Source organism: Macaca thibetana, chromosome 14 (genome assembly GCF_024542745.1).
Source record: "Macaca thibetana thibetana isolate TM-01 chromosome 14, ASM2454274v1, whole genome shotgun sequence".
Taxonomy (NCBI): Eukaryota; Metazoa; Chordata; class Mammalia; order Primates; family Cercopithecidae; genus Macaca; species Macaca thibetana.
Genome location: NC_065591.1, coordinates 84,646,733 through 84,673,725, shown reverse-complemented (window position 1 = coordinate 84,673,725; position 26,993 = coordinate 84,646,733). Strand labels below are relative to the sequence as shown.

Below are 26,993 nucleotides of genomic sequence, written 5' to 3'. Positions count from 1 at the left end.
AAGGGATTTGCTTTGTTTCAGATGAGACCTTCGACTTTGGACTTTTGAGTTAATGCTGAAATGAGTTAAGACTTTGGGGGACTGTTGAGAAGGCATGATTGGTTTTGAAATGTGAGATTTGGGAGGGCCAGGGGTAGAATGATATGGTTTGGCTGTATCCCCACCCAAATCTCATATTGAATTCCCACGTGTTGTGGGAGGGACCCAGTGGGAGGTACTTAAATCATGGAGGTGGGTTTTTCCTGTGCTGTTCTTGTGATAGCAAATAAGTTTCACAGGATCTGATGGTTTTAAAAAGAGGAGTTTCCCTGCACAACTTCACTTCTCTTGTCTGCTGCCACATAAGCTATGCCTTTCACCTTCTGCTATGATTGTGAGGTCTCCCCTGCCACGTGGAACTGTGAGTCCCATAAACCTCTTTCTTTTGTAAACTCCCCAGTCTCAGGTATGTCTTTATCAGCAGTATTAAAACGGACTTAATACAACTGGCATGAGCATCAAGGATACAACACTTGTGTCTCATAAGATGCACCCATAGCCACAGACAATATTTGACTTTCAGAAAAATTCCTTAGGCAGTTGAGGTTTGCACCTTTAATATTGCAATTACTATTTGTTTCAACTGAGGATTTATTAGGATCATTGCTGTTTATGTAAGTGTATGTAAATTACTCCATTATTTCATTCCCTCACCAGGACAGAGCTGTTTTAAAAAATTAGCTTCAGTGAGATACAATTTATACACCATAAAGTTCACCTGTTTAATGTGTACAATTAAATTGTTTTCAGTATATTTACAGAGTTGGACACTCACCATCATAATCAAATTTTAGAATATTTTCAATATCCCCAAAGGACACAGCTTTTTACTTCATTTTTTCTATTACAAATAGCTAATAAGGTCCTTTAACCTTTCATTGAATTTTATAATAACCTATTTCTTGCATTATCCTGATTTGCCATATTGCAACACAGGCAGTGTGCAGTGTTACTAAAGAAACATGCTATTGGACACATGGTACTGGGGGACAACACACACTGGGAACCAGTTGTAGGGGTTGGGGGAGGGAGAACATCAGGAAGAATATCTGATGGCTGCTGGCCTTAATACCTGGGTGATGGGATGATCTGTGCAATAAAACACCATGGCATATGTTTACCTGTGTAACATCCTGCATGTGTACCCCCGAACTTAAAATAAAACTTGAAAAACAAAAGAAACGCACGCTATAATATTTGGAATCCTGGACTATCACACAAAAATCCTAAAGGGATAAAAAAACATTGAGTTCAAATATCATTTACATTAAGGGATCTTATTTAGCATATTTTGAATTTGAAGCACTGGTATAGTTTAATAATGTCATTTAAAAATGAAAACAATTAGGCAAATTTAGATGGCTTACACTTCAAATTGCTATTAGAAAGGATGAAGAAGAGTTAAATTAGAGAAGCTACAGCATGAAATCTGGAAATAAGGATGAGAAAAAAGATAAATGAAAACAGTTGAGGGTACATGGCACACTTCTAAAAGTGTTAGAAAACACTTTTCACCACTCTTTCGTCCAATGTGGAATTCTGTCAAATTAAAAGTCCTTCACCAAATGCTTCACAGTTCACTATGTTAAGACATGTTTTTCAATGAAAGCACATCTCCAACTGTATGGCAAAAATGGCAGGAAAATAGATTCATTTTATAGAAACGAACTGTGTATCTCTCTTCATGTATATCCATCTATTCCCTGAGAAAAGGTTAACCTAATTATATTTTTGAAGCATTTTAAATTATAGACTAAAACAACGGTATTAGCAATGACTTATTGTTTCATTTTTAACGTATTAAGCTTTAGGTAAAAGAAGATAATCAATCCCAGAGATTCAAAGATATTAAAGTGCTCGTGAAGATCAATTGGTAATCATTCCTCAGCAGTGCTTAAAACCTCAGGGTTAGGCACTATGTTAAGGAGAAGATATAGATGAAAATCAACTTCTTACTCTACTTAAAAAAGATCCTCCAGGATATTTCTGGAAAGTAGATGTATTTCAAATTCTAGATCCTTATATCCTATGAGTTCTGGTCATAAATGACATTAATCAAGCCCCTGCCCCTGTGGTATAGAAATAAATCCAGGAAGTTTAACGTGACAAACATTTCTTGATCCTTTTAAATGTGCTATAGGAGACATAAAGATAAAGAACACGCCACTTCTGCTGGAGCAACCAGACAGCATTACTCCTTGCTTTTCCCTAAGCACCAGGTTTCCCTTAAACAGGGGAAGGGCAATGGAACGTAGTCTTACTTGAATCTTGTCCAATGTGTAAGCATCCATTTATTAATTACTAATACCATATCTACTTACAAAGAAAGTTTGTGGAGACTTACAGAAAATTTTATACACACACACACACACACACACAGAGTTGGTTCTCCTGTATCCATGGGTTCTGTGTCCAGGATTCAACCAATCTTGGATAAAAAGTATTTGGAGAAAAAAAGCATCTGTACGGAACATGTATGTACAGACTGTTTTTTCTTATCCTTGTTTCCTAAGCAATACAGTATTAACAACTATTTACATGGTATTTAAACTGTATTAGGTATTATCAGTAATCTACAGATGACTTAAAGAATACAGGTGGATGTTCATAGCTTGTATGCAAACACATCATTTTATGTAAGGGACTTGAGCATACATTGATTTTTGGTATCTGAGGGGGTTCCTGGAACCAATCCTCCATAGATATTGAAGGACGACTATACATATAAAATCAAAAGAAAGATAAAAAGACAAGAACTGGTAGATAATAATTTTAGAAAATCTAGGGTAAGGGAAGCTACTACAGTTTAACACAACAGTTTCATTCTATAAGTTGGCTGAACTCCTCATCTAATAGAGGAGGAAATGCTAACTGGCCCAGCTCTAAACTCTGAGACGCCTGCTGCATGGGTCTGTCCTAGGAAACAGTGACTAAAATAGACAGCCATGTGCTGAGCAGCACTTCTATAAAATATTCAGAGATAGGTGTATAAGGCTGTGTAGTACAGCTTCAATAAATATCAGGAACCTAATACTGTAAAAACATTTCCATGGAAAGCTGGAGAAACCTAATCCAGGTATGTGGTGTTCTGGTGACTGGACTTGATACAAGGATATAGCTCAAAACATAGAGAAGAACCAAAAGCTAACATTTCTTACCTATTTCTTTAGAGGTATCAACTGTTAGGAGATGCAGAGCCCATCATTCAAATTTAAGATTATTAGGATTAAAAACTCAAGATCATTAGACTTAACAGTGCCTTCATTCTATAATGAGACTCTAAGCATCAGGACTGGATACAGCAAAACTAATGTTCACTTGTAGAAATTCATTCATACATATTTACTGAGCACTTTATATGTACCAAACACTAATCTAGAAGCCAGAGATTTGGTAAGAGAACAATGTATGCTTGGTTTCAGTCATTACTGAGTTTACTGTAGAGGATGGAGAGGTTAGACAAATAAAAAATAAATATTTTTAAATGATAATTTCAGATGCTATGTACTAGGAAGACACTAGTAAAAAAGAGTAATAACAAGGTTCATGCCATTTTTCATTCTGACTGCTGACAGCCTTCTGCCCCATCACAATCCCATCCCTGTCTGCTTCCATATGTGGGCACATTAAGAAATCCCAGATACTTCCTCCTTTGGTGCTAGCAGGAAGTTCAAACCATGTAGGCCCCAGCTTGAGCACAGGAACCCTCACCTAGTCCTACCCCCAACCACCATATAGCCCCAAGCTCATCTCTATTTCCTACTTTCAGAAGCCATTTGCGGACCAGCTTGGGAGCCCACCCTATTCTCCCCAGAAAGCTCATATGCAAGTAATAAACCTTTACATATACTTTGGTGTGTGTGTGTGGCATCATGGTCTTGACTTTTCAACCAAAGTTTAGTTGGAGGGTCTATCTTGCCACCAGGGAGTGACCACATCATGAAAATTGGTCAATGTCTCAGGATTATAGGCACAATAAGAAGAGAAGGCAGGTCTCTTGAGGCAGAGCTTCTGAAAGTTCAATGTCACTTCTACTATAAGCTACCGGTCACAGCAAGTCACCAAGCCAGCCCAGACCCAAGGGGGCATGGAAATAGCCTCCAGCTCTTGAAATAAAGAGTTGCAAGAATCTGTGGCCATTTTTACAATCCACCATGACTATTTAGCTGAATCTAGCTTGCTACCATCCAGTTTACTCATTTCATGATGAGTAAAAATATCACAATAAAGATCATGGCTGGTGATTTTATCCTGGTGAAGGGCTTCTCTTCTTTTTTAAGAAGTGAGGGTTGTAGTCCCAATGAGCCAAATCTTTCTCATCCTTGTCCCCATCACACTGACCACAGAACCTGTATATCTTAGGCTCTGAATGATAGCTGTACAAGTGAACTAAAGTCAATTTTAAGTTAAGAACAATGTAATCACTAAGGCACAAGAATTAAAGGAAAAAAAATCTGTCATAAAACATTTTGAAAAAAATCTTCCATATATGTTCATACATTATCTCACAACACATTCACATTTTTCAGCCATTTGAACACAGCGGTATCAAACTGAGGTCTCTTGTCAGGTGGGTGACAAAGCCATTCTGGATAATTCTGACAGTTTAATAACATAATTAACCACCTGATCTGTAGGAGGGTGAGTCATGATGAGCTTCCTGACAGAGCTGTGAGAGGATACAACTGCTCATCTTTGGAAGTACAATGCACACACCCACAATTGTATATATGCCCTTTAGCTGAAGCGCTGAATTAGGACCCCCATTGGAAAGCAAACATGTCTATTTGATGATGGATGTTGCTCCTTTTCCTAGTCCTCAAAATGCCCTTCTGCATTTGCATCTATTGAGCAAAACAGTTATTGAATATGCTAAAACTGTGTTAGGTATTGGGGACAAAGACAACATAGAGGATTTTTTGACGTGAAGAAGGAAACTAACAGTTGATATATTACTGTATGCAAGACATTCTGTTAGTCTCTCCACACATGCTTTCTACACTACACAACACATAAAACAACCCGATAAGGTGGTTATTATCTTCATTTTACAACTGAGGATACTATCACAGAGTAAGAATTTGCTCTATATCATTCAGCAAATGTATGGCAGAATCTTGATTCAAACCTTGGTCTGCCTGAACCTACACCCAGCCTCTTTTCACCAATATGGCTTAGCATCAGCCTGCAACCATGGGTTTCTTCCAGCTATGCAAATGTTCTATCAGTTGTTATTCACTGTAACAACATTAAATCTCTACTACAATCATAAAGGGAAACCTCCCTCTTTTTCCCAAATGAATCTCTCTCTAGATTCCATTTCTACATCCTAGCAATTAGGCTGGGATGATGTGTTCATCAAAGTGGCCCTGGTGAGTGAATTACCTAATCCTTCATGTCGACCCCAAGTACACATGCAAGTAAAAAGAAAATTAAAATATACGGACCCTAAGTCCAACTCACCTGTGCCAGAAACACTGCAGTTGTTACAGTGATTATTTCAAGAGGCAGAGTTAAGAACCTTGTGGAAATGAGTAAAACTAAGATATATGCAAATTTACAGTAAAAGTAAAAACATAATTTTTGTACATTTTTTCCAGAAAATTCTTAAGAAAGCCTTTTTTTTTTTTTTTTTCCTGAATTGGAAACTCAAAGCACAAGTCAAGAGTAGATCAGTCCTCAGCTCATATGCTGATGGCGAATGAGAAACAGCTAATTAGGCAGGCAGTTGCTAGCAGGATGACCACCTCACTTCATTTAAAGGGAAGAAACACAAATGAAGCCAACCAAACTTATGATGTCTATACAGTCCTGCTACTGAACACCAGCTTCTGACATCCGTGAGAAAGAACTATCCTTGTTCCTTCCTTCACTCCTTCCTTCATCACCGTGTTTTGCCTATTTATCCAGGTATCTTTTATCTTACTGCTACCACTACCTGCAGTTGGATAGCAAACCCCTCACACCTGGATTTGCCTCCTCTTAACCGACTGGTCTGATCCCAGACTCCTTCTAACTCCAAAGCTAACTTTTCCCAGATAAATTGTCTTTGTATATGACTTTGATCATGCCAGCATTCTGCTCAAAAACCTTTTATGGCTCTGTATTTAATCAAGTATCTAGTCGAACCTACTTCAATTTCCCTCCTCTACTGCTCTCCAATTCCTACTTCCACTGGCAGGTAGGCTACTCCTGTCACAGTCTCCCAGGGGTGCCATATGCATCCCTCTTTATGTCTCTGCTTGAATCATCAGTGTTCTCTTCTTTTACATTGATCTTCTTCTTATCCAAGGCCTAGGTCAAGTCTCCTCTCTTCTGTGAAGTCCTCCCTGATAAGTGCAGCCATTAACTTTATATCACATACAAGTTGTTTCTATAGCACATACAACTTGTATAGCACATACAAGTTGGGCATAAAATTTTACCATGTGCTGTCCTACAGCTCATCAGTGCTTCACCTGTGTTATTCTGGTATTCTCAACTGTTTTAGGGTAACTTTGGGTGTAGTTATCATGTTTTATGTGCTGGAAGTACGTGTGTGTGTGTGCATGTGCATACACAAGTGCGTTTATGGTTAATTATCAACTGTGGACTGTCAATTAAATCTCACACCAAATATTTGTGTATTCTCATGAGTGATCATTTATACCAATTTGACATTATTTTATTTTTATTTATTTTTTATTTTTTTGAGATGGAGTCTCGCTCTGTTGCCCAGGCTGGCACGATCTCGGCTCACTGCAAACTCTGCCTCCTGGGTTCACCCCATTCACCTGCCTCAGCCTCCCGAGTAGCTGGGACTACAGGCACCCGCCACCACGCCCGGCTAATTTTTTGTATTTTTTTAGTAGAGACGGGGTTTCACTGTGTTAGCCAGGATGGTCTCCATCTCGTGACCTCATGATCTGCTCGCCTTGGCCTCCCAAAGTGCTGGGATTATAGGCATGAGCCACCACACCCAGCCAATTTAACATTAATTTAAATATTCCCAGAACTTTTATTACATTTATAACTTTCAGTTTTTTTTTTTTTTTTGAAGTAGGCTAGTTGTCCTATAAGTCCCAAATCCACATAACAAAAACCACCTGAACCCCATATACTACTGGGATTTTTTTTAAAAGTTAAAGATGTTGTCAGGTGACCCCCAACAGTCTTTTCTTTTTAAAGAAGCAATAAAATAACCGAGACCAGGGTTTTGAGAACAATTTGGTATTTCCCTTCATGGATCATTCATTCATTCATTCATTCATTCATTCATTCAACTAAATAGTTCCAGAGTGCTTACTAGATGCTAGAAACTGTGTTAGTGCTAAGGATATCAATGATTTTATTGGTATTAAAACTACCTGTAGCTAGTTTCTAATGAGCCAAGAGGAAAATGCAGCTTCATAGGTTAAAATATGTGGAAACTGGTAGATATTCCACAATCTAGTAATAGCTGAATTAGGTTGAGGGACGAACTGGGTTGTTCTGATAAAGAACTTGTTCTAGGACCTTTTGATTTCTTTCCCAATTTCTGCCATGGATGAAAGTTTGACTGAGGTTGGTCAGAACTGTTTAATCATCATAGATTTCAAATTTTATTTTTTTTTCCTTTTTTGTGCTTTGGGGTAATATGATGTGGATGGCTTGCAGAGTAGAGATTAGGAACAACAGTGTACTGAGCCTCATCAGTGTTTTAGTGTGGGAAGTACAGTTTTTCTGCTTTTTAATGAATTCTTGTACAACCTAATGGCTTTGCTCCAAAAATGTCCTACTGGAGTGGAGGATTACCTTACATGGGTCATTACACTTCCAAGCTTTAAGCCTCAGAATAAGCATTAAATTAAAATTCCCTGCACCTAGTAGGCAGAACATTGTGACACTCAAAAGATGTGAAAGTGCTAAGTGAATTCTGAGCAATATTATCACCACTGCATATTTATTGAGTTCAACAGGGTGCTAAGTACTGTACAGACAGATAATACAAGCAGTCTACAAAAAAAAAAAAAACCCACAGCAATAGTCTTATAAGAACTCTCTCATTCATTTGCCCTAGGAATAGACACTATAACTAGACTTGTTAGAGAGAGTCTCCTCTTTTCAAAAGTATCCTCAAGGTTCTTTATGCTTTTGTTTGATTTGAACATACTCAATTTTCTACAGTTACCATTTATGAATGTGACCAAGTCTCCCAATTTCAAAATTACCATAAGAATGCTGCAGGCATTAAACTGAAGAAGAACTTCATCCCTTTGCAACAGAAAATTATGAACTGAGTTTTCTGGGAAATCTTAAAGAAATCAGTTGTAAAATATGATATACATACTATTATGTTTTTGATTCAACTGGGAAAATAATGCATTTTCAAATTTAATAATATTGGTCTTCTTAACTAACCTTCAATTTTCTGAAAAATGCAAATTTGAAAGCAAAAGGAATTTAATAGTTTAATTTTAAATTAAAGAGTGAAAACTATTGAAAGTTAAAGCATGAAGTGAATTTCCTATTTTTTAACAAATCTAGATACAAATAGAGAAAAAATTAAAGTACAGGGTACCCAAGATGTAAGAACCAATATGCATGTGGATGAGCACAAAGAATAACTTTGCATATCCAGAAACTAATTGAAGAATCCTGGCTTACTTTATTTAAATGCCAGCCCATCAGGGTTAAGAAAAAAAATTGAGCACTTTAGAGAAAATGGGTTATAAACTGTCATTGTTGAGTTTAGTGTTCTGACAACTTTGAAAGTAACTACAATGTAATTTCCCAAGTTGGTAGCTAAAATAATAGAACATCTGGATGCCATTGAAATGCATGACAATCAAGGAGAGAACAGAAAAGCAGTGAGAACAATGCTTTTCCCTTTGCTTATCATTCTTTGGAGTTTTCAACTCTTACTCCAACCTCAATTGTGGTAGTCAAGGGCAACTCCCTTCTCAAAGATTCACCTATGATTTCTAAGATCCCTGAGTCCATCTCTGGGTCTACTTACGGCTTCCAGAAGCTGTATTTTCCCCCAACTTGGCTTCTTAATCTCTTATGTCAGAATTTAAGCCTGAACACCTGTGTGAGGTGGTAAGCAGTGTGCAGTGTCTTTTATGAATTGGTCAGAGTGCTGATTTCAAGCTTATAAGCTGGGGCTGGCCTTTGGAAATGTACACATCTCCAGATAACACCATTTATTAAGCAACTTCAGGCTCATGCATTCTGTCCTTCGGGGGGCAAGTAACCCTACTGTGGAAAACATAATTAAGTTAAACTGTAGGTGGTTCAGATATATTTGTGTTACCAACTGGCAACCTTATAGATGATGTTTTCTTCTACAGTTTCTGAACTGCCCTTGTCATTTGCTAGGCATTTATAGTTACATATTTATGCCTCTGGAAATATTGGGCAAAAGCCTAGATAGCTAAAGCTCCTCTCAGGTAAGAATTGTAAAGTCGAGTTGATACTAGTTTTCTCTTTCCTCTGTCTAAACACAATGAAAAGAGAAGGTAAGAATATATTTTCTTTCATTTTAATTCAGCTAATATTTAGAGTCTAATAAGTACAAAGTCAGTACCAGGAAGAAAACAAAAACAAGTCATTAAGGACTTTGTAATCTATGATTTCACAACAGACTCATATTCATGAATTATGTATTTCTTTACATTTTTACTCTCAAAAAGGGATATTTTATAGAAGCATATTATTTTTCATGCCCTCCCTCCATGAAAACCACATTTCAAGGTTGTCTGAAAGTGGGGTTTCTCTGAGTGCAGAAATGACTTATTCTTGGCATGCACATGAGAGTCTTTCCAGAGTCCCTTTTTCTTAACAGCTCCAAGTTGGAACTGATGGGGGATGTGTGGCAGGAGACAGGGGCTGCTCTTCTTTCTTCTTATTCTACCTGCATCATCTGAAGGGATTTTGCTTTTAAACATGGGAAGGCATATGTGCCCTCTCAGAGACATGTCAAGCCTCAGCTACAGTTTGGTTTGGATCCTTTCCCGCTTTTTACACTACAATTTGTCACCAGTAGAGAATGCAGACAGCTATGCCAAATGCGAATGTCGCTTGCATGCCCACATTTGGCAAATGTTTATCCAGATCTTTAGTTTGGGCTTTAAATAATCCATCATCAAGCAGATGATTTCTAAGTTACTATTTAGCTCTGAAATTTTATGATTCTGTGGGATTTATTTGTACTTTTGTGAAAAGGTGCTTACAACATATCATTTTGTCTTCAATGACGAAATGTTGTAAGGTAGAATATCAAACTACACTGGAAGAAAGGGGAGTAGTTGATATTTGTGGGTAACCTGTTCAGATGTCTAAAGTTAGGTTACATGTTTAGGCTCTTGATATACTTTTTCAAAGGACATGAATTAATATGCAGTACTCTTTTTTCCAAATGTTTCAAAGATATTTATATAAACATTTCTTACACTGTATAATTTTTCGTACAGTAGGTAAATGCTATAAGGTGGAGTATTACAGCTCCAGTCAAGGGATAGATTTTTGTTCATGTCTGTGTGCAATCTGATCAAGTATCTGAAATAATCTGCCAAATTACATTCGATGATGTGCAGGGTCTTTCTTTTAGCTGATCCACAGGCAGAAGGGAAAGTTAGTAAATGGCTTGAAACTGGGCACCAAACCAACACTACAGAAGTATCACTAGGGACTCCTGGGGGGCTGGGTTATATTCACGCAATATTCTAGAAAAAGTGATAGATGGTTCCTACTCAAGGTCATTGGAAACTCTACCATAGATTGCTATTTAATGAGATCCTATGCAATGGAAACAAGTAACATATGGAATGTAAATATATTAATATAGAAAAATGTCCATAATAAATAAGCAAGGATATGAAACTATATATAGTATGAATTAGATTTTTTTCCACAAATTTTATGCAGGATTATATGAAATACATGTGTATACATATATACATAAATGTAAAAGAAAGTTCTGAAAGATTATTTACCAAAATTTAAAATGCAATCATCCGTTCATGGAAAAATTATGAATATTATTAAATGTTTTTATTTGCTTATCTTTGTCTTCTGTTTCTGTTTTTTTAAATTTTCTTACAATGAACATGTATCATATATTAACATAGTTACATGTTTCACATATTTCCATAATTGGAAATAATTTTATTTTAAAAAATCCTAACATAGGCACTATGTAATTTCTAAAAGAGGAGTTTTGGAATAGGCTTTTTCTCCCGTTCACCTGGGTATGTACATGCTTTACACCATGAGAAACTGAGTTCACTCTTCCTTACATGTTGATGTCCTTGTGGCATGACAGGAACTTTTAAAGGAATTGCTTCCGGAAGCATCATTTTTGAAGACGGGTAAATGGTTTTGTGCATGTATCAAAGCACACATCATGGGTCTGTCACGGCCTTGCACAGAGATATTTGTAATTCTTCATTCAGAGGTGAAGCAAGCATGCCCTGGCTACTGCGGATAGAGACAGAACAACACCTTCTGTTGTAAAAAATGCTAAATAAAAAATTCCATTCTGTCCTGGCTGACACCAAACAAACGCATCTCTAATTCCTGCATACCTCAAGAGTCTGTCTGCTGCTGTTATGTCTCCCTGCCAACAAGGCTATAATATTGCTTTAAATTTGACTGCAGCCTTTCTGACTTTTTCACCTAATGAGAAAAGGTTCTTAGACCTTGGATGGTAAAGATGGGACATGCAAAGTTGAGACTTTGCCAAAGTTATTTGCAGTGACAAGAAGAATGCCATATACCATGAAGAGAAAATCTCAGTCATTTGGTATCCTATGGGATCAAAATTTGCTTTCATAGTCTTCAGTTCAAAAACAAAACAAGAACAAATTAAGCCTCTCTCAATATGGGGAAAGTCAGAACACTGGATCGGTCAGTCTACTTTGTGGTACTAGTTGCTTAGTTTAAAGTGCTTTGTCTTTGTGAAGCTTCATAAGAGGGCTACTAATGAGTACCTATACATTTTCAAAAATATTGACCTTTTTCTATTTTATTTGAAAGTAGTCACCTAAAAGTAGATTTTATTTCAATTATGTAACAGCAAGGTATACATCAGCCTGGAGCTTAGCCCCACATCTAATTTTAAGACTTATCATCATCTTTAAAAGTCTAGAGTGGCATGCCAGGAATTATAATGGGTACCTCATGAAAAATCTAAGATCTTTCTTCTGAATTATGTATTTATGATCTCCCGAGGATGACAGATTTCAGGTAGGTAAAAGTGATTTAGGAACTGCTTTTAGGCTCCAAACAGGAGCTGGGGTTGGCAAGCCACTTCAGTACAGACTGGGATGCAGTGGGAGAAAGCCCTTCCCTGTTCTGCATATTAGCTGGCACCCCAAGGGCTCCGCAAACCTCTCACCTAGGTGCCTCCTCTGTGTGCTTACTGTACATTCTGTGAATCTCTGGACAGTACATATCACTATATCCTGCAAAGCCTGGATTACCTGGGTTGTGGGTTACCTGGAGCCCTAAACTTCAACTTAGCCAACATACATCAAGTGCATATTATATCCCTGGCATTGTTTCAGGTGCTGGGGTACAAAGTGGAGTAATCTGGCCCTTCCTCCTATGAGTGACCTTCACTAAAGGTAGGGCCAGGAAGAGACAGGATGAGAAATCTCAGTGGAGCTTATTTTGCAGCTTGCTAATGAAGCTAAGAATAGCCTGAAGGAGAGGTGGAGTTTGAAACTACCCAAGGCAATGATTTTTAAATGATGGTATCTGCTGCTGAATATTAACCATGCTGTGGGCTACCTCCACAGAACATCTCCTGAATAGTCACATCCAGTTTCGTATTTCTACACAATTGAGGTTTTGACATCTGAATGAAACACAAAAAAATTCCCATTAGATGTCTAAATGTTAAACACATTGACTGTATTAACAAATAAACACAATTTAAGACCTTAAAGGGGTTATGATTCTGGGAGAAAGCTTAGGGGTTAGTGATAAGGCTGGATAGGCCTGAACATGGCTGACCTGAGGAAATTAGCTATTTTTCCTGGTTTTAAGACTAACTAATTTATGGAGCTCCAGGATGCTTGGAAATGCTACTGCTCTGTTATTGGAGCTTGGGTGCTTCGGTCTACCTATTGGATGCTGGTTTAGAAAGTCATAGAGAAGGACTGTAGATCCAACAGTAGAGATCCAATGACCTTCATCATAGCCATGCCAGACCCGCGGTTGACTCATTAGCCAGTCTTTGGAGAATAAGCTATTCCAAATTACATGGTTACAGCTTATTTAAGTGGATGGTGGCCAGTGGAAGCTGATAAATCTCTAAAATTTTGGGATCTTCTTCAGAAAAGGGCTGAAAAAATTAATACATTTTTGAGTGCATACCATGTGCCAGGAACTTCTGTAGTCTCATTCATAGATGCTATCTTATTAAAGTATGGTAAGTATATTCAACAACTATGAACAAAACTATAAATATGACACATAATATAAGGCCTTAAGTGTTCTGAATTTTGTCACAAGATGACTGCTTCAGGAATCACATGGAAAATATTAAAGCTTCTAATCATAATAGCTAACATATTAAACACTTAACATGTGCAATGCATGTGCAACATAAATATCTTCACCAAATCTTATAAAGGTGTTATTATTGTCCCAATTTTATAGGTAAGGAGATGGAAGTTTAGATTAAGCAGTTTGGCTCTAGGTCACACAGCTAGTGAGTTATTATGTCTGTCTCCAAATCTTGTGCATTAACCACCTCTATCTACATTTATAGCATGTTAGTTTGATGTAAATGTAAAGGGACAATCACATTTAGGACAGTGTTTTATAAGACATTTTTTTCACTGTTTGATTGAATAATTGTGTAACATCCATACAGTGCTATACTCCCAAAAATTAAACAACCGAATTTATTATAGGTTTTCCCAATTTTGAAGGCTGGTATTGTTCCAAGATTCTAACCTATTTTCCTTGGCTCTGACGTGCAGGGCTGTCCTGAATTATTTTCATGACAATGTTCTGCATCCTCACGCTGACAACTCTCTTGGTATTTCAGTAAACCGGTCTTGCCACAAAATAGATGAAGTTGGTAGCCCCCAATTTGCCACAAAAGCAAGTTGCTTGAAAGGTCTTGAAACAACAGCTCATTTGAACAAAGCTGTCTGCTGTAGGCAGGAAGCATGCCAAAGTAGTTTTTCCTGATTATTAATAGAAGCACTTGAGTTGAATTCCATATTTTAAACTTGCTGTCATTACATTTTAAATTTTCCCACAGACAGATTTGAAGTCCTCAACTGGGTCAAACACATCAGATGTTAGGCATGAGCTTCAGTGGTTTGTGAAGGCCTCGATAAAATTAGACTGGACAGATCATTCTGTAGCTCAGAGAGTGTGTGACATAAAACAAACAAGGAAAGCCACACAAAGGAAAGAAGGAAAAGGAGCCACAGAAGTAAAGGGCAGAGAGTCAATTTACCATCATTGTACTATGGGGAAGAAGCCAGTCTGGGCTCCCAGGATGGGGGATTCACAGTCAGGAGTTCTCACGATTGTTCTGAGACATGCAGGAAACTTCTAACCTCTTCTGTAAGAAGGTAGAAGCCATTTGTGCAATACCAACCCTTCAGGGTAATAGGCTCCCTTCCACTAACTCCCAGAACTCAGCCAGAGGTTGTGGATATTACAGTTGCTTGGCTCAGAAGACTAAAAGGAAGCAGCAACATAGCACCACATTTGGAAACCATTCACAAATGAAAACAAAGCACAGTCTCAGCTCCCTACAGCCTGTGTGCACAGCTCAACAAGCTGTAACCTGCCCAGAGCAACTATCTGCCTGTGCACCACGGGTGAGCAGAGCAGTCAAAACTGGCTCAATTCCATTGCCAGGCGGAGCCACTGGGTGGAAGAACCTCCCTAGATCCAAGTGAACTGGTTTCATCTACTGCTGCTCTACTAATTAGTGTTCAGGTTTAAGGAGAAACAAAACAAACACAACCTTTCACAAACAGGTAAATTAGAGGTGATTATTCATGGAATCAAAGACTTACTCCAGACAACTCTCCCAATATATGTAAGTGTTTGCCTGCAGCTTGTTAACTAGTAGGTCAACCAGGAGCACAGAAAAGCAAAGTTAAAAAGAGCTACTGCCCGATGAGATGCTCACACAACTTGAGGTACCCCAAAGATCCACAGCACCCTTCCGTTCCTTGGCTCAGACAGAAACGCCTGTGTGGACAATTGTTCAGCTGAGATCCCAACCAAGTCCTCATATGCGATCATTTCCAAAGTCAACAGACTCTCTTAAGACTCAGCCGTAGGCTCATTTCTTATTTATTTTTAAGGGGACATTTTAAAAGATGGGTACATTCTAAAAGATGTGAGGTGAAGGGAAAATAAGAAACTAATTAGATCCTACAAAATATGTGAATTACTTACTTCATTCTGAGAGGATTACAAATTATGAGGCAAGTAAGAAATCTTCCTTTCTGTCAAACGTTGCAAAACAGGGGTTCGTTGACTTACAGTGTTTTTAAAAAAATGATGGAGTTGTCAACATGTAATATAGAGAGATGTGGAATGCAAATGTGATTTGGTTTTTTGGAAAGAAATTAAGACTTCCTGCTGATACTGGGCCTACCTGCTTTCATACCTGCTGCTGGCAGAGCCTCTTTAGAAGAAGGGGCAGGTGGAATCCACTGTTCCTCCCCCTCCAAGTCCCCACTGCCCACACACATGCTACTCCTCTGAATTCCTTACCTACCCAGACCTATGGGCATCTTGTAATCTCTGTTTTGAATGTACTAGCTCTGAGAATTAATATTTGCTCTGACAGGTTTGTTTTTCTGCATCAGATTCAATATTTACTCTTTAGACAATAGGGAAATTTAAGTGGTACATCTGCAATTCATACTGGTGGGAAGATCTCAAAAAGGATTATTCTTAAGGGCCCATACCAACCTGGACAGTTCTGTAAAATTAGGAATAGTAACCCTCGCTCCCATCCCACAAGCATGCCACCACCACCACTACCACTACTGCCACCATTACCACCACCATCACCATTACCACCATCTCACCATCACAATAGTCACTGCCACCCTCATCTCCATCCTCACCACTGCCACTACTATAGTCAAAACTGCCATCTCCTCCACCACCACCACCATCACCACCACCCTCACACCACCACCATCACCACCACCATCACCACCACCATCACGCCACCATCATAGCACCATCACACCACCACTATCACACCACCATTACCACCACCATCACATCATCATCACACCACCACCATCACACAATCATCACACCACCACCATCAAACCACCATCACACCACCACAATCACCCACCACCACCACACACCACCACACCACTACCACCACCATCACCACCACCACCACCATCACATCACCACTTCACCACCATCACCACCATCACACCATCACACCATCACACCACCACCATCACACCATCGCACCATCATCACACCACCATCATCACACCATCACACCACCACACCACCATTACACCACCACCACCATCACACCATCATCACACCACCATCATCACACCATCACACCACCACCAACACCACCACCATCACACCACCACTATCACACCACCACCATCACATCACCATCACACCACCACTATCACACCATCACACCACCATCACACCATCACACCACCACCATCACACCACCATCATCACATCACCATCACATCACACCACCATCACACCACCATCACACCACCACCATCACACCACCATCACACCACCATCACACCACCATCACACACCACCATCACACCACCATCACACCACCACCATCACACCACCACCACACACCACCACCACCACCACCACACACCACCACCACACCACCACCATCACCACCATCACCATCATCATACCACCACCATCAAACCACCAACACACCACCATGATCACTACTGTCACCACATCACCATCACATCATCACACCACCATCACACCACCACCATCACACCACCATCACACCACCACCATCACACCACCACCAACACCACCATCACCACCACCACCAACACCACCACCAACACCACCATCACACCATCATCACACCACTACCATCAAACCACCATCACACCACCACCACCACCATCAACACCACCATCAACACCACCATCACACCACCATCACCACCACCACCAACACCACCATCACACCACCACCAACACCACCACCACCACCACATCACACTACCACCAACACCACCACCATCACCATCACACCACCACCATCACACTACCATCACCACCACCACCACCACCACTATCACCACCACCACCACTATCACCACCACCATCAACACCACTATCACACCATCACACCACCACCACCACACCACCACCATCACACCATCACACCATCACCATCACACCACCACCATCACATCATCATCACACCACCATCATCGCACCATCACACCACCACACCACCATCACACCACCACACCACCATCATCACACCATCACACCACCACACCACCACCAACATCACCACCATCACACCACCACCATCACATCACCATCACACCACCATCACACCACCACCATCACACCACCATCATCACATCACCATCACACCATCACACCACCACCACCATCATCACCACCACCACACCACCACACCACCACCACCATCACCACCACCACCACCATCACCATCACACCACCACCACCACCACCACCATCACCACCACCACCACCATCACACCACCATCACACCACCATCACACCACCACCATCACACCACCATCACCACCACCACCATCAACACCACTATCACACCACCATCACACCACCAACCATCACCACTCCTTGTTTAGCTAGACTTGGAATGTCAATGGCTATCCCTAAGTAGTCTACTATAACCTTTTTGGGGGATTATTTAAGAATGACACGAGGCCATGCCCGGTGGCTCACGCCTATAATCCCAGCACTTTGGGAGGCCGAGGTGGGCGGATCCCGAGGTCAGGAGATGGAGACTATCCTGGCTAACATGGTGAAACCCTGTCTCTACTAAAAATACAAAAAATTAGCCAGGCCTGGTGGTAGGTGCCTGTAGTCCCAGCTACTCCAGAAGCTGAGGCTGAAGAATGGCGTGAACCCGGGAAGCGGAGCATGCAGTGAGCCGAGATCACCCCGCCACTGCACTCCAGCCTGGGCGGGCGACAGAGCAAGACTCCGTCTAAAAAAAAAAAAAAAAAAAAAAAAAAGAATGACATGAATTTAGAAAAATCTCCTGCTGAGGAGGGGTTTGTTCCTGGGCAAGAAGCATTCTTGTGGGTAAAGCACTGGGATTTCTGAGAAAGGTATGCTGGCAACACTCACTGAGAAGAATGGAGGAAGGAGGCACTCGGGAAGCTAGAAACTTGAAGGCGGGGAAGGAGTTAGGAAGCCGTGTATGCCACAAGAGGGCCTTCTGTGGAGACTTTTAACTTGGGAGATAATTCTCCCTTGGGATATGGAGCATGAAGCATGGGAACCCTCAAATTTAGATGGAGGTTTTTCTACCGTATTGTAGTTGCTGCAGTCCCTAATAAAGTCTGATTCATTTGCATAGCCTTGTGAGGTGGTGGTGTGAGGAGGGGAAGGGGCAGGCCAGTCGATGAAATCTGGCTGCTTACTGGTCTGCTAGGGCTGCATAACCAAGGAACACAGACTAAAGTGCCTGAAACGACAGAAATTTGTTTTTTCACAGTTCTGGAGGCTAGGAATCTCAGAAGGTATTGACAGGGCTTGGTCTCTTACAACACCTCTCTCCTTGGCTTGTACAGACAGCTGTCTTCTCCCTGTCTCTTCAAATGGCCTTCCCTCTGTACATATCTGTGCCCAAATTTCCTCCTCTTATAAGGACATTAGTCAGTCATATTGGATTAGGGCTCTCTCCAATGACCTCATTTTAATTTAATGACCTCTTTAAAGGCTCTTCTTTCCAAATCCAGTCACATTCTGAGGTACTGGAGGTTAGGATTTGAACACATGGATTTTGGTGGTGGGGGCTGGTGCACGATTCAGCCCATAATACATGTTTTACAGTTACTCCTCTGCTGAGTCCAAGCTGGTACCCACCATGTGGACACAGCGTCCTCGCAGACGGGCTTGGTCCTGGAGCTCAGGGCACAGCCCAGCAGCAGAGTGAGCCTTGTCCAGAGCTGGGTGGATGGGTCAGGCCAGAGTACCAGGCTCTGAGGATTAGCTGAGGGGGTGGTGGATGGACAACCAGAGTATGAGAGAAAACCTGCTCTTTTCAGATGCATACAGACTGATCCTTGAGGCTGGGTTAACTTGACACCTGGGTCAATCCCTTATTACAAAATGAGAGTGAGAAAAGATGATTCAATTTGCCACATTTCAATAAGCTGATGGATATTGGTAGCCATATTTGTTCCATAAAGAGAGAAAGACCTATCCTGGGCACTGCCATGAAGTAGCTGTATGACCTTGGATCGCTCTCCTCTTTTCTAGGTCTCAGTTTCTGTATCTATATAATGTGAGAGCACAGTTGGGAATATATGAATTAATAACAGTTTCTTGATGCCAAGACAGCAGCTAACAAAAGTAGCTCCCTGCTTGATCTGCAGTTTGGTACTCTAGGAGACCTTACTGTGAAAGTCAAAGGAAAAAATGTCCAGTGGGAAAAACATACCAATTTCAAGAAGAAAACCTTGGTACTTGGCCCAATGCCAGGCCTTGAACAGGCATTCGATAAAGCTTTTATGAAAGGAAGTAAAAACAGAAAGAGTGCATATCAACTTTATCGAGGTTGATACAATAAGAAAAACAATGTGAACAAATGAGAGAATGGAAGGAATGAGTGGAAAGAGGTCAGAAGCTGTGTCACAGGGCATTGATCATGTGTGGTGCCTCCTGGGAGCTCCAGAGCACAGAAGGTGTTATCAACTCTCCTTCTGACGCTGATGCCTGCTCCATGCTGCTATTTTTATGCACAGACATACCATTTTTTGAGGGCCCATGGATACTTCCTGCAGAGTTTTCTGAGGGTGGCAGAAAGAGACGCCTAAGGAGAGAAACTTCCATTTTTCTTGAAGTTAAATTACGAAACTATGGACTGTTTAATGGGTTGAAATGAGCCTGCAGTTCTTCTCCACCAGAAATTATCATTATTTTAAAAGCAGATGCTTTACCAAAGTAAGAAACTGCTAAGGGTGTACTCTCACCAAAGAAATCAATTTGCATCCTAAGGCAAGAGAAAACGTTATAAAAACTTAATAAAGAGCAATATTTTTTCCCTCAGAAAATAAAACTATAAAAAGGGATGAGAACTTCAGACCGGAAGAAAAAATATTCACATGAGTTGTATGTTACAGAGGACAATGAATGAGTTTGTTAAAAAAGACAGATACTAAATAATATACATTCCTGTGGATCCAGCCTATTCCTTTGTAATCTGTTATTTATACTGACTTCACTATTACATTTAACCACATTCTCTGGGCTGTTCCAAGTTCTATGCATACATATGATATAATTTCTCATCCACTGTCTTTACACTGGTTACTGGGCCTTGTCATCTTCTTTTCAATTTTTTTTTTTTTTTTGATTTGCAAATAAAACACTCTCTGTGTTCTCTTTGGGAGACTTTTATCAGAACCATCCAGCCCTGAACGGAGAAGCATTTCAAGATCAAAAGGGAGGCAAATAATACTCTTCAGCAAGCAAGATAAAGATTCACACATAATTAAGCCAGGACTATAGGATTATTTAAGTAGATGTATCTTTTAAGAATAATCGAAGTGCTATAAGCTTTTCAAACTGCTGGAGCCAGTCCAGGAAAAGAAAGGGAACTGGCAGTGTGTTTGTGGAGGACAAGGGGAGGAGGAAGGAGATGGAAAAGAGGGAAAGGACAAGCAATAGGCAACTGGTGTCTTTGTGTGCCAGGCCTTCCATGCAGTTTGTGAGGCAAGTTTATTAACCCCATTTTCCAGATGAAGAAAAGGAGGATCAAAGTTAATTTAACTTGGCAACGCTCATGCAGATGAAAAGAAGCCGAGCATGCCTGCTTTCTGTCTCTACGTCCATGCTCTTTCCTGCATGTTAATTCTCTCCCCTTCAAGGTCTCATTTAGGAGTAAAATAACGTATCTTAATGTAAGCATTCATTCACACACTTATTGAGCGTTCCTTGTTTCCTGGGTGCCAAACAGATGCTTGAATACAGAGATGAGTAAGACATTCTGTGCCGACAATGGCTACCATTCATGGAATACATACTGTCTAACAGACGGCGTCCTGAGCATGCTTCACCTGTCATTTAATCTACTCTTTATACCAACCCTATGGCAGGAATTGTTATCCCCACTTTACAGATGAGAGAAAGGGGATCCAGAGTAGTTCAATAGCCCATCTAAGCTCTGTGAACAGTACCAAAATACAATTACAGGCACACCTGAATTTAACATTTGAGCTTTCCCACACTATCTTAATTCACTGTCTTGATAAATCAAGTTGCATGCCCACAGGGAGCTTAAACATCTCATAGGTAAAAAAAAAAAAAAAAGGAAAGAAAATCCAAAACACCCACCCAAAACAACAGAAAAAACCCCACAATCCATACAAGTGATTATATAATAAGAAAGAGTTAGTGCATTTATTTCCTATTTCACAGCTGCCTTCTCTGATAATGAAGTAATCAGGGCTAAAGTCACAACCAACAAACTAAAACGTTAATTCACTGTTTCATTTACGTGTCCGTTATCAACTCTCAGCATCTGTATGCTGGAATTAGTCTTCTATCTCCACTATAATCATAACTGGATATCAAGGAAGGTATATGACTTTGAACAAATGAGCTAAAAATTCTTTATTTTTGCATTTTATGGTAGGAAGAGAAGATCAAGCCAATATTTTCACATAACAGACTTCCAAACCAGGCAAGAGTTAACACTTAGAATTCACTGAAGAAGTATAAGCTGTACTTGTGAATTTGCCTACAGTTCTTTGCTGCTCTTGTTGCTTTAGCAAGTCTTTGGATTCTGATAACGACAACCCTCCTTTTATAGTAACAGATTTTAGGCAAATGCTCTACAGACTGAAAAACCCTTGCAGCCCATACACCATCAACCTAAATATCTTAAACCAATGTAGAGATGGAGTGTCAGCAGTATACAAGTAAAGTGCCTTCTACCACGGGGATAGCAAACTACCAACAAATCATTAATGTCCTCCTGGTTATCTATTCAGCAGTGTACCTGCCAGGTCAGCTTCTAAATGGGTCCTTTCAAGAAGAGTCGATTTTATTTTATTGGGAAGGACAGATATGAAATAGAGCCAGAAGGTTAATACGAGTTTAAGAGGAGCATAAGGTTATCTGGGCAATTAAACGCTCTCCAGGAGGTTAATTACCCACACCTAGGCCTTACAAGCCACAAAATATATCAGTAGTTTCAAAATTTTGTGTCTAACAGACAACTCTATTCCACATTCTCAGTGATATCATTTCACTTATTTTTTGCAGGACTAAGTTAAAGTAACATTCCTTCTATGGTCTATTTAGGAAAAAAAAAAAAAAAAATGTTGTTCAAACTGCTGCAGCAATGTCATATAGAAGAAAAAATGTGGCCAAAATTGTACAATTTTAGAGAGTGAGAGTAAGACAGTGTGCATAAGACAGAGAAAAGGAGAGAGAGGACAGAGGGAGAGAGAGATTGAGATTGAAATTGAACTGGTTTCTGAAAGCCTTAGTAGATTTACTAAATGAAACTGTGTGTGGGACCAGCCTGGGAGCTGGGTAGGGCAACGAGGTTGCTGGAGGGCAAGTTGGTATGTTTCTGATGACCTGTGGTTTTAAATGTCTTCACTCTAAAGACCACAGAAAAGCCAGTGTGCTGTTGCTAGCTGAAATCATGATAGGATTTGTTTTAGACCTACTTGACCCACTGCCCTCACCCTCATTCAAACCACCATCATCTCTCACCTGGATCTCTATAAAAGCTTTCCACATTTCCCTGCTGCCACTGGTCATCCTTGACCCCCACCCCAAGCCTGTCTCTGCCCAGCAAGGCAGTCAGTCATCACTTATGATGGCAGTCACATCATGTCACCCCTGCTTAAAGGCTTTCCATTGCATTCAGGAAAAATTCAAAATCCTTACCACAGTCCCCTCTGTTTGCCTTTCCAACCCGCTTTCCTATAACCCCTGCCCTCCCATCCCCACCCTGCCTTTACACTCTTCATCACAGTGGTCTTGATTCTATTTCTTGAACAGAATCTTAACATCATGTCATCAAATGCCACGTCAAACAAGCCCTCCTAACTAGTCTACTGAATGTTGCCTGTCACCTCCCCCCCCCAACTTTCAGGCACTATCATGGAACCTTCTTTTAGTGGCTTCAGAGAGCTTCTTTCTGAAGTTACAGCACTTATTCATTTCCATGTGCCTCCCCATCCTTCCTGCTCACTTTGTGTCCCCAGGACTTAGGGCAGTCCCTGGTACATGGAGTGAGTACAGGGCTTGCTACCTGGGGCTCCTTCTGCATTTCAGTGATCTGGAGCTTCTATCTTTCCTGGAGTGGAGTGGTGCTGTTAAATCTTTAGAAAGCTTCTAATATTATGTCATCATGTGATAATACTTAAAACCACAACAATCAACAATGATAACCACACTTTACTAAGCACCTGCTTAGCACCAGATACTGGACTGGATGTTTTACATGTATTTTATATTTTAATCTCCCAACAGCCCTATAAAGTTGTTCATTGCTATGCTATCCTACTTCCCTGTGCAGATGATACCAGGTACAAGTTGAATAGCCCTAATGTGAAAACCCAAATTCCAAAATGCTCAAAAATCTGAAAGTTCTTGAGGGCCAACATGATGCTCAAAGAAAATGTTGAATGGAACATTTTGAATTTTGGAGTTTTGAATTAGGGATGTTCAACTAAGAATACTGAAAACATTCCAAAATACCAAACATTTCAAATCCCAAGCATTTTAAAATTATTTTTTATAACAATGCATAATAGATGTATATAGTTTCAGGGTACATGCGATAATTTAATACATTCGTGTACTTGTGAAGATCAAATCAGTGTACTTGGGTTATCTATCATCTTAAACATTTGTTACTGCTTTATGCTAGAACCATTTTAATTCTTCTCTTCTAGCTATTTTGAAATATGCAATAGATTATTATAAACTCTAGTCACCCGAATGATCTATTTAATACTGAGTCTTATGTGTTGTATCACACCATATGTTTGTACTAACTTATTAACTTTCCTTCATACTCCCCACCCCATCCCAAGCATTTTGGATAAGGGGTACTCAACTTGTACTGATCAATGATATTCTAGATCCCAATCTGTGTTAGTCCAAGGTACTAAAACCTTACTCAGTATTTATGTAAGTCTGTAAAGGATGTGAATCCATTCAGGGTTCTTTTGGGGAGTGAATTCAAATGCTTGCAAAATATTCTTCCTCTTTGCTCTACTATAGTTCCATCCTGTGACAGTCACACTGCACCACAAACCTCCTGATGACAGAGACCACCTTGCAAGGGACTGGGCAGTAAGTGATCTCAGCCAGACTCCTCAGATAATGAGACACCCTTCCTGCTTCCTTCTGAGAAGTAATGGGTTCAACTATCTAAGAACACAGCCTCTCCAGGTGTCCTGGACTGTCTTCTGGAAAGGAAAGAACCCCACGAATATAATATAAGGTCTTATTTTTCTGGCAAATGTACTTAAGTTCTGGTCCAGGTAGGTACTGCAGCCTGTTAATAGGATTTTGAAAAAAGAATTACTATAATTATTTTTTTTGGCAGCCTGGAGCCTTTTATCTTTATGAGATGATAGTAATGTTTTAAAAGGATTATCATAGTGTTGTATGATGATGATGATAATAATAATAATAATCCTTTATTATATGCAATGCTTTAAGAGTTTTAAAAATACTTTGATACAAAATAGAAGGTTTGATTCTAAGAGTGATCTTTTGAGGTATAAGGGATTGTAATTGTTTGCCAAATTTCATAGTAGGGGAAACTAAGGTTCAAGGCAATTAAATAGCTTCAAGCTATTCACAGCAGGGCAGCTTCAAGACCCAGGTAGCCTGATTCCTAGTCCAGTGTTCTTTAAATAAATCATGACTGGTGAGCTAATTTAAAGTAGGAGACCAGAAGAGATTCTATCATAAGATTTGAAGTGTGTGTTTGTGTGCATGTGCATGTGTATGTGTGTGTGTGTGTGTGTATGTGTGTTTGTATGTATGTTAGGAGGGGTGGTGGATTCCAGAAAGTGATTCTTAGGAAATAAAAGATTATTTTAGAAGTGTAGACACATTATAAAACCTTAACAAAGCCTTGAGTTCCTAAGCATTGTCATCTGTTTCATATCACACCGTCACAATTAAATCACGGTGTCATACAAACTACCCAGGCTTCAAGCGTCCCAATAAAGACACTCGATACTTAAAGAAAGAACGTTCTGCAAAGCTCTTTCGTATTTATTTTCTCATCTCATAGCTTTTTATTCTCTCTCCAGAAATAACGCTTTTAGAGTTTATTTTGCTGCAGTTTCTGTCTTAATGAATTAAAGGAGTCCATTTTATGGTTTCAGCAATAGTCATCTCTGGCAGTGACTCAACCAGCGGCTTTCTCTCAGTTCTTTCCCCAAGAAAAGAAAAGAGGAAAGCAAAGCTTCCTCATAAATGGTGCACTTACACTCTTTCTCTTTTTACATCTGTGGCCCCAGTGGCTCACAGGGCTCTGCTCCTGAACTTTCTTTTCTGATTACTGACACGAAAGCCTGAAGTCAAGGCAGAGATGATGATACACCATTGTCTTCAGCAAAAGGCAAAGGCTGCTCTACCACCCTGGCTCAGCACACAGCAGCATCTTGAGAAGAACACACTAGAAATCCCTAAATTCAGAACATAGCAGCCCAAGAGAAATATCTTCACTTTGATATCCACTGTTCAAATATATTGAAGGTGTAGTTCATGTTGAAGGTTAAAGAAGTTTAGTGAAAGTCAGTTTTAATGAATTCCAGTTCCCTCTATGCGCTTACCTCCAGAAAATGTTCTGCCTGCTGTTCTCGATCCAATTTCCTTGAAGTTGTTGTAATCAGACCTGTGTAGAAATGAGAATATTTGACTTTTAAATATCTGGGGCAAACAGCTTACTGAGTGTGGGGAAACAAGTCCAGTTAAAGGAAAAGCAAAAGTGGTGTGGAACTGTAACTTTCCAATCCCCCATGACAATCAGAAGGGTCTCAAGAATCATTCTTAAAAGAAAGTAAAATTTACAAAGAAAACCTGAAAAATTGTTTCAGCCTATCTACCGCAGTTGGCATACTGTAATTACTTTGGGGAGGTAAAAACTCACTAAAGAACTTCTGTTTTTCTGATAATGAAGAGTTCCAATGATTCATTTGCATATGACTGAAATTCTACAGTAGAAACCTCATTAAAGATTTTAGAGTTCCTGAACAATTAATAGGTTGTTTATGCTGATTAGATTCAGGCTATGAAACAGTACTTTCTTACTTAACTTTTATATGCACATATAATTTTTGCTATACTTGACAAAGAAGGTTATTTCTGTAATCGCTACTTATACACACAATTATTTCAGATTTAATAACTTACACACCAAAGATCTCATACTGTAATTTTATCATTTTGTTTTATGTGTTTGAATCTTTATACAAAATAAGTTCCACATGAAAAATATCTATCTTTTCTTCCAATGGTGTTTCTCATAAGTGAATCACCCCTTTGAGTATAAAGACAAAGAAAAGAAAATGAGAAGACAAAACCTTCAAGGCCTCTCAGCTTATTGCACCAATTTGTCTTTTGCAGGTTTTATTATTCCTTTTGTCAAATGGCAATTAGGAGGTCAAATTTATTTTCCATTTCTTGATTCCACGATGTCCCTAAAGAGAATATGGGGTGGGCTGTTTTCCTGGTGTATGCTGA

General features: G+C 39.7%; 2 protein-coding genes across 2 annotated transcripts in view; both read right to left on the bottom strand.

The window, feature by feature from the left end:
- The window catches only part of FAT3 (FAT atypical cadherin 3), a 687,549-nt gene that overhangs the window by 172,579 nt on the left and 487,977 nt on the right, over positions 1–26,993 (bottom strand). The window contains exon 4 of the mRNA XM_050759265.1: positions 26,084–26,145. Within this exon, the coding sequence (XP_050615222.1) occupies positions 26,084–26,145 (62 nt within the window). The remainder of the gene's footprint in view (positions 1–26,083; positions 26,146–26,993) is intronic.
- The window catches only part of CEP295 (centrosomal protein 295), a 1,096,927-nt gene that overhangs the window by 976,636 nt on the left and 93,298 nt on the right, over positions 1–26,993 (bottom strand). The window lies entirely within an intron of this gene.